We start from the raw sequence: 16501 nt of genomic DNA, 5'->3' as shown, positions 1-16501 counted from the left end.
TTATACATTAAACTTGACAAATGTGAAACCTTTTATATCAATTGGAAGATATCATTCCATAAAAGTATTTCCACAATTCTATCTTTTATTGTTTCGTGATCCTGCTATGCAGATAATACAGGGTGGAAATATAACATTCTTTTCTGTTGTTTCATTATGTCACGTCCCAGGCTTCCTGAAAGGACTCTACCTTCCCATATACAACACAGCTATAGACTCCATGCATCCATGATTCATCCATAACGTGTCTGTAAACAGAAAAGAATGTCTCCTAGCTTGTCCTCTGTAGGGTTCAAGAACATGCTGGGCACAAGCAGGGTGTCACACCTACTGTGTATAAATATACTGTACACATACTGCACATGTGTGTACAAACAAGTGAGGACGCAAATAATGTATCATACTTATATCATACCTAGTGGAGAGATAATATTTACCCCTTATAGAAGTTTCCAGATGTTACTAGTTTGCTTAGATGTGAGAAGCACAGAGGAAGAGGAGCCCTGCAACCTGGATAGGTATGTATTCCTCTTTGCATATCATCAGCCGTGCACCGCTATTACACGTAGTGGTGCACGATCGGCGCCCGATGTTTATAGGTCAGAACCTATATCAACTATCAGCCGATGGCAACGATCATCAGCTGATCGTTGTCTTTATTACACGGAACAATAATCGGCCAGATAGGGCCGATTCGGCCGATTATCGTTCTATGTAATAGTACCCTAAGATGTTTGTCTCACAGATTCAGCAGAGAAGTGTGTTGTGACCAGAAGACGTCACCATGAGCGTCTAAGTGAGAAGGTTGATGAAAAAGGAAAACTGATCAGAGAAGACATCACTTGCGAGTGACTGGATGTACCGTAGCTGTGCTGTAATCATTATATGGTCACTGTATAGGGGTCTGGTATATAGTATATATAGTGTCTTGTATACAGTGACAGTATGATGATACCAGTCATTAGGTGTGGTGATATGTGGTCATGATGTCATATTATTTGTCCCCTGTATAGTGTTGTTATAGGTAATACAGTGATTCCTCAACTTACAATAAATAGTAAGAGAAAAAACTCACAGGAAAATACTCTCAGTGCCAGCGCTGACCGTAAAGGAACGTTAAAAAGCAGCTCCAAACTAGAAGAGCAAACACAAATTTAATAAATAAAAATATGATGAAAAAAAAAAATTATATTACAGATGTATATTGAGTAAATGGCACTGTATACACACTACTACAGTAGTATACACACTACTACAGTACTATTTTCCTGTGAGTTTTTTCTCTTACTATTTACTGTTTAATATACGGGCCCCGTTTGGGAGCACCCCGTCTTTCATGGTACAGCCAGCTTTGCAGACCTATGTATTCATATACATTTTTGATATATTCTTTCTGACACACTGCTTTAACACTGGTGGATTTGGCATTGGAGGATCCACCCGTTCATCCGGTGCAGCGGTACCCCTAAAGGGGTGATATGCATGGTTATCAAGTGGCCATCAGGTGAGTGGCCATTTGTATTATTCTCTACATCTGAATCCCCGAAGGTATCACATGAGGCGCCTGTGCCCCTCTTTTTCTGTCATATTTTCTCCTCAACTTACAATGACCTCCGGATACAGTATTTTCAACATACAATGTTCCTTTTTGGACCATTGTAACTTGAGACCAAACTCAATATTAGGGTGATATTTTGCAGCTTCAGAACCAATTACTAGTTTCCAATAGAGTTATGGACTCAACATACAATGGTTTCAACATACAATGGTCGCCCCAGAACCAATTAATATTGTATGTTGAGGGACCACTGTATTGGCTTTGGTATACTACAAAGGCATCTCAATAAATAAGACTATCATCAAAAAGTTTTCCCCAGTAATTTAATTCAAAAAGTGAAACATCTATATTATATTACAGAGTGAACTTTTTTTTTGTGTTTGGGAAAACCCACAATTGATAATCTCAGAAAATTAGAATAATTAACCAAAAACACCTGTAAAGGCTTCCTAAACGTTTAAAAAGGGCCCTTAGTTTGGTTCAGTAGGCGACACAAGGAAGCCATTGACACACTCCACAAGGAGGATAGGCCCCAAAAGGTCATTGCTAAAGAAGCTGGCTGTTCACAGTGGCACTCAGGATAACCGCAGCCTTGATAAGATTCTTTAGATAAGGCCATTTAAGAAATTAGGGGAGATTCACAAAGGGTGGATTGCTGCTGGAGTCAGTGCTTTGAGAGCCACCACACACAGAGATATCCAGGACATGGGCTATAGGTGTTACATTCCACGTGTCAAGCCACTCTTGACCAATAGACAATGCCGGAAGCATCTCACCTGGGCAAGGAGAAAAAGAACTGGACTGTTGCTCAGTGGCCAAATGTGTTGTTTTCAGATGAAAGTACATTTTGCATTTCATTTGGAAATCAAGGTTCCAGAGTCTAGAGTAAGAGTGGAGAGGCAAACAATCCAAGCTGCTTGAGGTCTAGTTTTCTTTTACAGTTGGTCTTATATAATATTCTAATTTTCTGAGAAAAGTCATAATCATCAAAATTAACAGAAATAAACACTAGAAAAAGGTCAATCTGTTTGTAATGACTCTATATAATATAGGGGTTTCACTTTTTGAATTGGATTACTGAAAAAAATAACTTTTTGATGATATTCTAATTTATTGAGAAGCACTTGTACTTGATTTAGTAGGAGTATGGTTGTAATATGTAGTCACTATGTAATGGAAATATATGGTCATGGTTAGGCAATATCATGTAGCCTTGATATAGAAGTAGTCTCTGTAATCGTATGATGATACTATTTGGTAACGGCATGACTATAGAGGCATATAGTAGTTTGTGTAATTTTCTGTATGAAAACCTGATGCTGAAAATTTTTTGCATCCCCATTCCAAGGTGAACTATAGATATGGCATAGGGAAGACATTTTGTGAACAGCTGGGAGCCCATGGTATTAATCTTTATACACCATAAACTGTGTACAGTAATGGTAGGCACCCAGACAGGCATCCTGAACAACCACATTCTGGAGATTTTGCAGAATACTAAATAAGGGTATGTTTCCACTCCAAAATAAAGGTGGTAATTTCAAGCGGAGGCCACATGGCCTCTGCTTGAAATTTCCACCTGTATTCCTTAATGGGAACATACCCTAAATGATGTATGCCGTTCCTGTACTTGAGATCATTCTGTAGGTTTGCTTTTTGTAAACTCAATAGTAGTAAAGTCTGACATTGACAGTGTTGTGTCTTTCAGTAGAGTAAGGGCCCTATTCCACAGTAACGATAATCGTCCGGATCGGCCCCATTTGGCCCGATTCTGCCGATTATCGTTCGGTGAAATAGAGAGAACGATCAGCCGATGATCGTGTCATCGGCTGATCATTCATTTAGGGCCAGACCTAAAATCATCGTTTCCCCACTGCGCATCGCTACGGTTGAATAGCGGTGCACGGCGGGCGACAGACGATTTGACAAGCAGCAGCAGCAGCATACATTACCTCTCCAGGCTTCTCCGGGCTGTCTTCATCCCAGGGTCCCGCGCTCTCTATCTTCTGAATGGCCGGTCAGCTGACAGAGCGCTCAGCCAATCACAGGCCGGGACCGCCGCGACCTGTGATTGGCTGAGTGTGGCCTGTCAGCTGACCGGCCATTCAGAAGATAGAGAGCGCGCGGGACCCTGGGATGAAGACAGCGCGGAGAAGCCTGGACAGGTAATGTATTACTGCTGCTGCAAGGGCTGCAAGGACATCGGTAACGATGTCCCTGCAGCCCTCGCTCAACGATCATCGGGTTGTGGAATAGGCCCAGTAAACGATCGGCGATCTAGCAGATCGCCGCTCGTTTACATCGTTGATCGGACCATCCTCGGCCCGTGGAATAGGACCCTAAGACAATGTTGAGTAATTTATTTGCATTAGTCCAGCATATATATTTCACCTTCTGCTTTATGTTCTGTCAACGTAAAGGCAATGTATTTTGGTCTTAACATACAATGAGGAAGAGCCCTAGTTGCATTGGTTGTCTATGTTGTAATGATCCTGCAGATCACAATAAGAACATATGACACAGGATGTGGTTACACCAGTCTATCCAGTCTACACTTCCTTAGCTTTCCCGTCCTCATGGGATTCCTGTTCTGTTACATCCTCAGATATAGGTTGCAGGGATACATCAGTCTCTCCTGGCTCTTTGACTCTTTTCCCTTTGATGCTGAATTCTCTGATATGTGGTACCAAGGCCTTCCATGTTTTTGCTGAAAAAGACAATAATAAATGATGAAAATAATTATTTCTGACATGAAGAACATTATACATCCTTTATGACCATCTAGCAGATCATAAGCTACATGGCAGAGATAGCATGTTAAAGGTCTTGTTCACATTTGTGCCATGGTTTCCATTTATAAAGTAAGCCATAACTCTAGAGATGAGTGACCTGACTCAAAATAACTAGAGATGAGGGAACCTGGAGCATGCTTGAGTCCATCCGAACCCGATCGTTCGGCATTTGATTATAGCGGTGGCTGCTGAAGTTGGATAAAGCCCTAAGGCTATGTGGAAAACATGGATATAGTCATTGGCTGTATCCATGTTTTCCAGACAACCTTGGAGTTTTATCCAACTTCAGTCGCCACTGCTAATCAAATGCCAAATGATCGGGTTCTGATGGACTTGAGCATGCTCGAGGTTCACTCATCTCTAAAAAAAACATTATGGCAGAAAGGAGAAGGGCAAGGGTCACATGACCTTGGGATAGTTCATGATGCCTTGCAAGCAGTTCTCCCAGTGTAGCCAGTGTAGGGCTGATGTGAAAGCCGCCACAAAGCCTATGCATATACAGTAGCTTTAGCAGCCAGAGATAGCAGGTGTTAGAAGAAATGCAACAAACCTGAATGTGTAAACACAGCCACACTTAGTTATAGACATTTGTCTTTTTTCAACCTTATAATGTAACTATAGGTGTCTATGGTCATGTTGTCAATCAAGGTACAGCATAGTTTGCTAATCTTGCCATTAAAAGTGACAGACACCTTACAGGGAAACTATTAGCAGGTTAGTTGAATCTAACCTGCTGATATCTCCCTATATGACATGTGACTCTGAGGAGGGAGGTAAGTTTGCCGTTTAATCCCTAGGCTAATAAGGCAGTTTGGTTGGGACTACCACCCCTGTGCACTGATCTGGCTCACTTTCTGCCAGCCTGCTCTGCTGATATTTATTAGAACAGATGTACTCCTGCACTAGTGCACAAAACCACCTTAATAGCTTAGGACAGTGGTCCCCAAACTACGACCCGCGGGCCACATGCAGCCCCCTGAGGCCGCATCCACGCCGCTGCCGCCGCCATCCCCAGGCCTCAGTTCGGCGAAGCGCTGACAGCAGGTCCTGCGATCAAGTGACAGTTACGTTGCTCATGCACGGCCTGCTGCATGACAGCACTTGTCTCAGCCTGCCACAGCGGGACGCGCATGAGCTCGGCTTGCCTCACTTGCCTTGTCATCCTGACAGAGCTGCCTCCTCCAAGCAGAACAGATAGCACCCGGTGTGGTGAGTATTCCTGCAGGGGGCCTGGAGTGCTGGTTGAGGGGGTAAGGGTGATGTGATGGGGGGGGGGGCTGAGAGGGAAGTTGAAAGTGGGAAGGGGGGTGAGGGGGCTGGTTGAGTGGGTGGAGGGGGAGTGAGAGGGGCTGGTTGAGGGTGTGAAGGGGGAGTAAGGGGGGCTGGTTGAGGGTGTTAAGGCGGAGTAAGGGGGATGGTTGACGGTGTGAAGGGGGAGTAAGGGGGGCTGGTTGAGGGTGTGAAGGGGGAGTAAGAGGGGGGCTGGTTGAGGGTGTGAAGGCGGAGTAAGGGGGATGGTTGAGAGGATGAAGGGGGAGTGAGGGGAGGCAAGAAAGAGGGATGCTTTTACTTTTTTTGGTGGTGGTGGGGGGTGCAATAGGGATGGTGTTAGGGACAGTGAACTGTGAAAAGTTTGGGGACCACTGGCTTAGGATTTAAAGGAGAAGCCCAGCCAAAACATATTTAGTATGTTATTGTCCAACAAAAATTATATAAATATAGAATCTAAAGCTAGCCATACAGATCTGAATTTGCGTATTTTGGCAGGACCATCTGACCACCTAATGTGTATAGTGGAGTCCCGGACACAGATTATGACGGGGGAGAGAACAATTATGCACTTTCTACTTCACTATTGAAAACACATGCTTGCTGATGGTTCTGTCATTTGTTCTGAATCAGATAAACTATATTATATGGTAGAAAAAAGTACCATATATTCTCAAGGTATTCTGAAATGCTGACAAAAATGAGTACGTTAGACCATATTATTGACCTCTATAGACAATAACCACATGAGATTCTAACCAGCCAAGCTGTTCCCTTGTCAATGCTTTTTCCTTGAGCTGGGCCAGCATGTCTCTGCTCCTATTTGAGGAGTCATGGTAAATGTAGAGCATGCTATTATACAGGTGACACTGACATGTTTGTATCTTATACTAACGTTATTTGCTTTAAAACTGACAATTATATAAACTGCAACACATCACATGTGGTATATAGAGCAGCTTGAGAGGCACGCAAGAAACCATATGTCAGGGCCACTTAAAATCTGCATTAGAAGACATTTGTTGGATGTCAGTACTGACAAGGTGAATGTCTCTGCACTTTGTCCATGTGGGGGATGTAATGAATGTCCTCTTTGTAGGCATAGAAAGAGTCTCCAACCAGTAAAAGGTGGTGATGATAGAAAATTAGTAATTACCAGGGCGCCACATGATTTCATGAAGTTATTGAATAAGAGAGTATAATTATCTAATGTTATGTAATATACCTTTAGGGTAGCTTCACACGTACCATATTTTCTGCTGCGGATCCGCAGCAGATCCGCAGCAGATTTGACTAAATGAATGAACACAACATTAAATCTGCACTGTAAAATCCACTGCGAATCTGCTGCAGATTTTACAGTGCGGATTTAATGCTGTGTTCATTTATTTAGTCAAATTTGCTACTGATCTGCTGCGGATCTGCAGCAGGAAATCAGCTGCGATGTGGTACGTGTGAAGCTACCCTTATGGGGAAAAAAACTAAGAACAGAGCCACACATTAACATATTAGACCGTAATCTACTTCTTTTCAGCCAAATTTACCAAAACTAATACAAGGGTATAGATTTTGATCAAATGATATAAGTCCACTTTCAACTTCACAGCCAGCTCATTGCTCTGTTTTGTGTTTCTGTTCTTCCTGGTTTGGCATTTACCAGAATGCAATGCTTTCCCTCATGTGATCATCACAGCCCCCACCCATTACAATCAATAAAATTAGTGCAGCAGCTGCTTCTGGCCGGTCAGAGATAGTGAATCAGTCAGGGGATTGGGTTATCCAGCCAAGCCTCCTGGGACATCACGCCCTGCCTCCTGTCTGCATCATCAGCCTGTGCTCAGCAAACACACACAATGTGAGATAGAGGTGAGAGGAATGAGTTAATCCATCCAAAGTTTGAAAGAAAAATAAATCCTTTTCCATCCAAAGTTTGAAAGAAACAATAAGACTTTTTCTCATGGAACTTTCACTGAACTTGTTCAAGGATATACAGCTGGTTTCGAGATTATGGAACTCTCCTATGTGACTGAACCTGTTCCCAGCAGATAATAAATGTTATTCTATAATTCTCATAAGCAGATAACAAATGTTTTTTAGCATCCTTATGTATGTATCAACATCCTTATGTAAACAATTTATCTGTCAAAATATATCCGTAGTTATTAGTTTTTGAAGTTGATGACGTATATAGTGTATGACTTTGCATTTTACATTCATATCCATTGGTTTTTTTCTGTATAAACAAAGGTGGGTTCTCAGAGATAGTTGGAACATTGCTTACCTTAGAAAACTTCTGATATGACACTAGAAAGAATGTTTTGTCTCAAGAACTATTTCCCTCAGAGACATGTTTATCAGTGTTTAAGGACATTCTCAGAGGAAAGTTGCCTGTCTGTTACAGTGGGAATAATGTGAAAGTATTATTGCACAGAATGTGTTGTTCTAACCTTTTTGAATAATAATAATGGATACTAATATAGATGCTATTGCGCATGACTGAATATCTAAATCACTAGAACCGCCTCATCTATGTCTTATTAGCATTTGTTACCACCCTATATTTTATCTGTCTATAAAATGTGATCACCATAATAAAAACTGGGGCCATTTACACCAGACTTGTTTGCAAGATACGTTGTCTGTGTCCTCATTCTAAGTGCATGGTGTGGGAGAGGGGATCCGGACCCATTCTCCAACTCAATTAGGAAACAGCCAACAACAGTAGGCCTTCTTTGGGAAGGCACCTCGACATTATTGGCGCCCTTTGAACAGGGACACGCCCATTACATCGGGAGATCGGATGACCTGCACTGCTGTACCAGGAGAGAGAGGGGTGAACAAGGAGACCACAAAACCTGGCCAGGTAAGAGTAAAAATTTGTTTGCTCTTTTCTGTGCTCTCCTCCTTCACATCTTTCTTACCTACCTCTGCAGAGTAAGTTATCAAAGTGAACTCACGATAGGCGTGTTAATTTGAACTTTGTTCTCCTCTTGTTGGCTGTTTTATGTCTGTTTGTCCTAACCTGTGAGGGATAGTATATAGTAGGCGAAGAATTGCTCATTCAGGCTAAAACTGTTACTCAGGGCCCGGCCGTGGTTGTCACACAGATCCTCATAAACACGGAGCGTTGTGCAGTGGGAACAGTGCCAGTGCTAAAACCACCTTGGAATGAGCCTAGTAGCCTAACTATACAAGGACGCTGGACAGTGGTCTGGTTGTTTCCAAGGGAAAGATCTGTAATATGCTAATTACTGTCCTCTGTATACTTGGGGTAACTTGTTTTGCAATCTACATAGCAGCAAGAGTGTATTTCAACATAAGAGAAGGGAGCCCTGAACCGTGGAATATTCTAAGTCCCAGCTTTTGGTAGTGATCCGTGGTCATAAGTGTACAGGACACAAGAAAGAAAATCATCAGTTGATTATTCTGGGTGCCTCCTGTCATAAGTGTACAGGACACAAGAAAGGAAATCATCAGTTGATCATTCTGGGTGCCTCCTGTTATACGATCACGAAGTAATATAAAATGGGACACACAGAATCAAAAGGGGTTTCTGCAACCCACATAGTGACCTGCCGATATGGCAAAGAACAAGCAAAAAGGGCAAAAGCAATGTTGAAATATTTTAACATCCAACACGATGCTGTTTTTAACCCCAATACTTGGACTAAAGTCCAAGAAACAAGGGGAGGATTAATAATTGATAATGGATGGGAAATGACAGTTACCCATATGAAAGATCTATCTCAACAGGCAAAAGACCAACAATGGATGTATGACTGGACAGAGGGAACCTGGGATATAACCCAGAGGGGAGATAACAAAAAGGGACTGAGCCTTACTTCAGCTCCAAATCCCCCCCCCTTCTTACACAAAAACAGTAAACGGACCCCCGGGATGGGTATGTGTCAATTGTGGTCAACAAAACCCAGACTGGGAAGACACTTGCTTAGCATGTGGGGCACACAAGCCTCATCCTGATGCTTTGCACCCTGTGATTGAGAGAAGGATATTTATTAAGGAACCAATAGATCCTAATAATCCTGATGCTCCACGAGATTACCAACTAAGGACATTTGATGAATATAAACCCTGGCAACCTGGGGATCAAATGTCCCTGTTGCAGAATGCACCAAATCCTGGAATAGCTCCTGTTAGTTTCTGGAGGTACCTAAATCAAATTCAAGGTACATATAGAGCCGCTTGGATAGACATGATGGATCTCTGTAGAATGAAAATGAGCCCGGTTCAATTTTCCCAACTCCAGGCACATATTGGCAATCGTGTACCTCATGACATAAGGTCAATGGCATCAGGAGAACAGTTTATGCCACATTTAAATGTTTTTTGCCAAATGCAACAGAGACAAAAGGGATCCGCAGGACCAGTAATGCAAGGTCCTCAGGAATCAGTGACTGATTATTCTTTCAGACTAAACCAGTCATATCAAGATGAGGGATTGGATCTACAAGATGCAGCAGTCAGAAGATTGCTAACAAGAGCTTTCATAGATGGTTTAAGACACCCAATTGCAGATAAACTGAAATTATGTTGCCCAGAGTGGAGACAGGCAGATAATGTGGATGATATGGTTACAAAAGCATGTGGAATCCAATTGGATTTGCAAGAAGGAAAACAAAAAAGAGTAGTGGTAGCTGCGGCCAATGAACAGCAACCTGGCCAGAAACCACGGAGAGGTCCCACTTGCTACTATTGTGGTAAGATAGGACATATGATCAAGGAATGCAGGAAAAGAAAACGGGATAATAAAGAAGAAGAAAAGGAGGAGTCAGAGCCAAAGAGACAACAATGACTATATGTGGCAGAGGATAAATACACTAGAGGACCATTTGTCAAAATACCCATACAAGTCTCTGGAGTTCAAACCCAAGCTCTAGTAGATTCAGGAGCCTCAAGATCAATGATACCCTCTGATAAGTTGTCTCCCAATGATATATCAAATGATGCAGTGAGTGTAGCTGGCTTTGATGGTCACCTACAACAAATTTCTCTTACCCACCCACTAAAAACAAAAATAGGTCCACATATATTGGTATCCAGATTTCTTGTGGGTGGATCTGGGACAATGGCACTTTTGGGTGCTGATCTTCTGTCCCGCCTGCAGGGGAACATACAATATATGGAAGATGGGAATGTTATGTTGAAAATTCCCTCAGACCTACAATCTGAGGCACTGTGTCAAATACTCAGCCTTGAAGAGCAGAATGACAGCATTCCTGCTACTTCACAGTCTGCACCCCTTGATTCCTTACCTCCCATTTTATGGGCTAAGGATAAAATTGACGTAGGAGACATGCCAGTAGCACCAGTAAAAGTGAAATGGAAAGAAAATATCACACTGCCTCAACTTCAACAGTACCCTCTTAACTCTGCTCAAGAAAAGTCATTATCTGAGCAAATAGAACCATTGTTGCAAAGGGGGGTACTGATTAAATTAAAATCTGCAGCCAATACTCCATTATTCCCTGTTAAAAAGAAGACCATCAAGGGACAACCAACTGTTTACCGAATGGTTCATGATCTAAGAGCCATAAATGCAATACTGGAACCCCTTACTCCAGTAGTCCCAAATCCCCATACGCTGCTCAATCAAATACCATCTGGAACACAGTACTATACTGTCATTGACTTGGTCAATGCCTACTGGTCAGTGCCATTGCACCCTGATTGCTATCACCTGTTCACATTCACACATAAGGGTGTCCAATATGCGTGGACGAGATTGCCACAGGGAATGGTTCACTCACCAACTTTGTACTCTGCAGCAATGGCATCTGTCCTAGAAGCCTTTCAGCTGCCACCAGAGACAGTGCTCTTACAGTATGTTGATGACTTACTTCTTTGCTGTCCGACAAAAGAAGTTTGTGAAAAAACAAGCATGGAATTACTGAATTTCCTTGTTACAATACACTGCAAAGTGTCCAGAGACAAATTACAATTTGTCCAAGAGAAGGTCATTTTTCTAGGACATTGTCTATCAGCTGGCCAGAAACATCTGAGTCCAAGTCGCATACAAACTGTACAGCAAGCTAAACCTCCAACCAATGTGAAGAAGCTTCGTGCTTTTCTGGGACTCGTATCGTACTGTAGGCAGTGGATACCAAATGCTGCAAAACTAATGCAACCATTGTATGACTGCACAAAAGAAATTCCTTTCAAATTTCCAGCAGAAGCAGCAGCTGCATTTCAAACTCTCAAGCAAGAATTGTTGAGAGCCCCTGCCTTGAGTTTGCCAAATTACGAGTATCCTTTCTTTCTCTTTATTAGAGAAATAGATGGGTACGCTTTGGGAGTCCTTACTCAGAAACATGATGGCAAACATAGACCTCTGGGGTACTATTCAGTCAAATTGGACTCAGTGGTCAAAGCAGCTCCCACTTGCCTAAGGACTGTTATATCAGTACAAATCATGGTGGATAAAGCATCAGATGTATCTTTAGATTATCCTACCACCATTCTAACTACTCATGACGTCTATGCCATACTAACACAGGTCCAAACTAAGCATCTGTCAATGGCTAGACAAGTCCGTATGCAATGTGCACTTCTCCTTCCTCCTAATTTCATCTTTCAAAAACTCACAAGTCTAAATCTGGCTGAACTTCTCATATTCACAGATTTGGACAGGGGGGAAAAGGACAGTGACAATGGTGAAGAAACACTTGAAATCATGGAACACGACTGTGCTGAACTAATAGAAGCAGAGTCACAACCTATTCACAATATTTCAAGAATCCCATTGCCAAATCCTGTGCATGAATTTTTCATTGATGGCAGCAGGTTTGCTGATGAGCATGGCAAATTCCATACTGGATATGCTGTGGTAACCCTGCATGAGACAGTGATCTGTGGCCCTTTGCCGCCAGGCTGTTCTGCCCAGGTTGCAGAATTAACAGCACTGAAAAAGGCCATAGAACAAGCAGGAGATGATGCCACCAATATCTACACTGATTCAGCATACGCACATGGCGTAATCCATGACTCAGGCCACATTTGGGCAGTGAGAGGGTTTTTAACTGCAGCAGGGAACCCTATTAAGCATGGGACTCTGATTAAAGAACTCATAGAGACAGCTGCAAAAACCAGAGATCTTGCAGTGATAAAAGTGGCTGCTCACACACGAGCAGATACCAAGGAGGCCAGAGGGAATGATTTGGCCGACAAAACTGCAAAGAAAGCAGCTCTCCTTCCACTAGAACCTGATGAAGAAGTGGATACTGTGAGTGATCAAACAGAATTACAAAAAGTCATTCAGTCTATGACGGAGGAAGAGCTTGACGAATGCAAAAAAAAAGGGGTGTTGGTGGATGGAATATGGCATATTGAAGGGTTACCAGTTTTGCCAAAAGCCTGGTTTCCAACCCTTTACTCAACCTTACATCTACCTAGCCATGTCAGTGCAAATGTGATGTTGCAACAAAGCAGAAAATTCTGGTATGCACCAGGATTCAGGCATTATGTGAATGAACGCCTAAGGGTATGTCACATTTGCCAGGCCAATAACCCTGGACAGACAGTAAAAGTCCCACAAAAACATTTACCAAGGGCTTATTATCCCTTTCAGAGACTGCAAATTGACTACATCCAGATGCCAAAGTCTGGTCCACATGAGTATGTACTTGTCTGTGTGGATCTCTTTTCTGGATGGCCGGAGGCATATCCGGTAAAGTCAGCCAATGCCAGAAATACAGCAGCTAAGATTGCTATGGAACTGGTTCCAAGATTTGGCTTACCAGAAGTCATTGAATCGGATCGAGGAACGCACTTTACTGGTCAAGTGTTCCAAAATGTGTGTCAAGCTTTGGGTATAGACTCAGCACTACACACCCCCTACAGGCCACAGGCCTCAGGAAAGGTGGAAAGGCTGAATGGTACCCTTAAGCTGAAAATACAAAAAACAATGCAAGAGACACATAAACCATGGCCACAGTGCTTACCAATTGCTTTGTATTCAGTGAGAACAGCTCCTCAGGGCAAGACTAAACTCTCTCCATATGAAATATTGTTTGGGCGGGCACCACAGTTGGGGTGTTATCTACCACAGCAGTTGGAAATGAATTGCGATAACCTATCTGCATATGTTATCAGTTTGCAAAAGCAACTAAATAATAACCATTCTCGAGTTTTCTCTTCCCTTCCAGACCCTGAGGCTGATACTGGAAGCCATAAATTACAACCTGGTGATCTTGTCTATGTAAAGAAGCATACTCGAAAAAGTCTTGAGCCCAGATTTGATGGTCCATTCCAAGTGCTTTTGACAACACCTACATCTGTCAAGTTGGAAGGAAAGGAGACATGGATCCATGCCAGCCATTGCAAACTTGCATCATGATTTTGATCCTAACTGGGTTGAGTATATCCTTGTTAAAAAAATCTGAGTCTCGAGAAAACATGTTACTAACACATCACAAATTACTTAACATGGAACTAAATGTATCTGACTGTTGGATATGTACCCACTCCCCAGTAACTGCATCTTCTCTTGCTTATCTAGCTATTCCTGTCCCATTTGAAGAATTTCTTGATGTTGATTCCTGTTGGGACCAATTAGCTAATAATGATACACAGTACAGTAGTCAGTGGAATGTCAGTGTCACAATTCCAATAGTAGGGTGGATATCTTTTCCATGGTGGGCAGGGGAAGTGAGGTCTCCAACCAAAGGTTACCAATACCTAGCATTCAAAGGGGGTAGTTGGGTGAGGAGAAACTCTACTCAAATAATACACATGGGAGATGTGCCCTTAGAGAATGTAAAAATAATATTCAATAGGACAGATGCTAGTAAAGGGACATCAGATGTATGGAAACCATCCCTACTAGAGAGAAAGATCATAGATTCCAAATGGGAATGGTCATATTTATTCAAAGGTGGTAATGAGACAACCTGTCAGAATGAACAACATAATTTGTGGTGTGATGATTCATCGGCATACAGTCCAAACGATCCTACATGTGGAAACCCAGATGCTGGATATTGTAGCCCTTTGGGACAAGAACCTGAATGGTGTGCAATAAAGAGTGTAAGCAAGTTGATTGATCTTGCCCATCATCTAGTTTTACAGCATTTTCACCTATGGGACCTCCCAGGAGGAGTGTATTGGGTCTGTGGAAGGAACGCCTACAAATGGCTCCCTGTGGGGATAAATGGTACCTGTACAGTGGTAAGATTGACACCTGCTACCTTTATAGTACAGACTGACGACCTCCCAATAGGTAAAATCCCTAGACATTCACTGACAAAAAGGGCCAAGGACAATAAACCGCGACATAATGGAAGACCTCATCTAGTGCAGATGTCAATGGCCAACAAATTCTTTAGTACTTTATTTCTGTATCCTATGGTGATGCAAACTTGGGACAAATTAGTTGAAGCCACAGACTATTTAGATGATCAGATATTTGACATACTGGATATACTTAACACCTCAGTAGCAGTGCAGAGGCAACTTATGGTAGTTACTAACCAGCACACTGTGGTACTTGATTTTCTGACTGCTGCTCAAGGGGGGATGTGTCAGGTAGTTGGCCCTACATGTTGTCATTATGTAAATGATCAGGGAATAGTGCAAATCACAGCAGGACTGGATAAAATTGCACAACTAAGGAAAAAACATGATGAGATGATTCTGTCAGACCAGGATAAATGGTGGTCAGGGGCATTAGCTAGCTTAAATCCTGCAAATTGGTTCAATGGTATGGGAGGATGGTTCATGGGAATACTACAAACAGTTTTTCAGATCATGTTGTTTCTTTTATTGGTCTATTGTGTAATCAAAGGATTATGCTGTTGTTGTCAGAAAGTTACAAAGACTAAATCTTATACTCTATAAGTAATGATGTTTGTTTCTTTTCCTTCTAGATTGGCGTTATGATGAGGAAATTTCTTGGAGGAGGATATGCCCATGTGGCTCTAGGTGATGGTGTTGGACCCAGAAGCATCCGCACCCTGACAACCCTCGCCGGTCAGAGAGTGTTTAGGGTGCATACTGGGATTTAATCCTGTCCAGGACCCAGATTTCTTCATCATCGCCAAAAAGGGGGGACACTGAGAGGAATGAGTTAATCCATCCAAAGTTTGAAAGAAAAATAAATCCTTTTCCATCCAAAGTTTGAAAGAAACAATAAGACTTTTTCTCATGGAACTTTCACTGAACTTGTTCAAGGATATACAGCTGGTTTCGAGATTATGGAACTCTCCTATGTGACTGAACCTGTTCCCAGCAGATAATAAATGTTATTCTATAATTCTCATAAGCAGATAACAAATGTTTTTTAGCATCCTTATGTATGTATCAACATCCTTATGTAAACAATTTATCTGTCAAAATATATCCGTAGTTATTAGTTTTTGAAGTTGATGACGTATATAGTGTATGACTTTGCATTTTACATTCATATCCATTGGTTTTTTTTCTGTATAAACAAAGGTGGGTTCTCAGAGATAGTTGGAACATTGCTTACCTTAGAAAACTTCTGATATGACACTAGAAAGAATGTTTTGTCTCAAGAACTATTTCCCTCAGAGACATGTTTATCAGTGTTTAAGGACATTCTCAGAGGAAAGTTGCCTGTCTGTTACAGTGGGAATAATGTGAAAGTATTATTGCACAGAATGTGTTGTTCTAACCTTTTTGAATAATAATAATGGATACTAATATAGATGCTATTGCGCATGACTGAATATCTAAATCACTAGAACCGCCTCATCTATGTCTTATTAGCATTTGTTACCACCCTATATTTTATCTGTCTATAAAATGTGATCACCATAATAAAAACTGGGGCCATTTACACCAGACTTGTTTGCAAGATACGTTGTCTGTGTCCTCATTCTAAGTGCATGGTGTGGGAGAGGGGATC

At 42.0% G+C, this 16501-nt stretch overlaps 1 protein-coding gene across 1 annotated transcript in view; it reads right to left on the bottom strand.

The window, feature by feature from the left end:
• Positions 1 to 3952: 3952 nt before the first annotated feature.
• The window catches only part of TRPV1 (transient receptor potential cation channel subfamily V member 1), a 41797-nt gene continuing 29248 nt past the window's right edge, over positions 3953 to 16501 (bottom strand). Inside the window, exon 16 of the mRNA XM_069946296.1 lies at positions 3953 to 4265. Within this exon, the coding sequence (XP_069802397.1) occupies positions 4108 to 4265 (158 nt within the window). The 3' untranslated portion in view covers positions 3953 to 4107. The remainder of the gene's footprint in view (positions 4266 to 16501) is intronic.

This window comes from Dendropsophus ebraccatus, chromosome 11 (genome assembly GCF_027789765.1).
Source record: "Dendropsophus ebraccatus isolate aDenEbr1 chromosome 11, aDenEbr1.pat, whole genome shotgun sequence".
NCBI lineage: Eukaryota > Metazoa > Chordata > Amphibia > Anura > Hylidae > Dendropsophus > Dendropsophus ebraccatus.
Note: the sequence above shows the minus strand (reverse complement) of the source record. Positions and strands in the feature narration are given on the sequence as shown.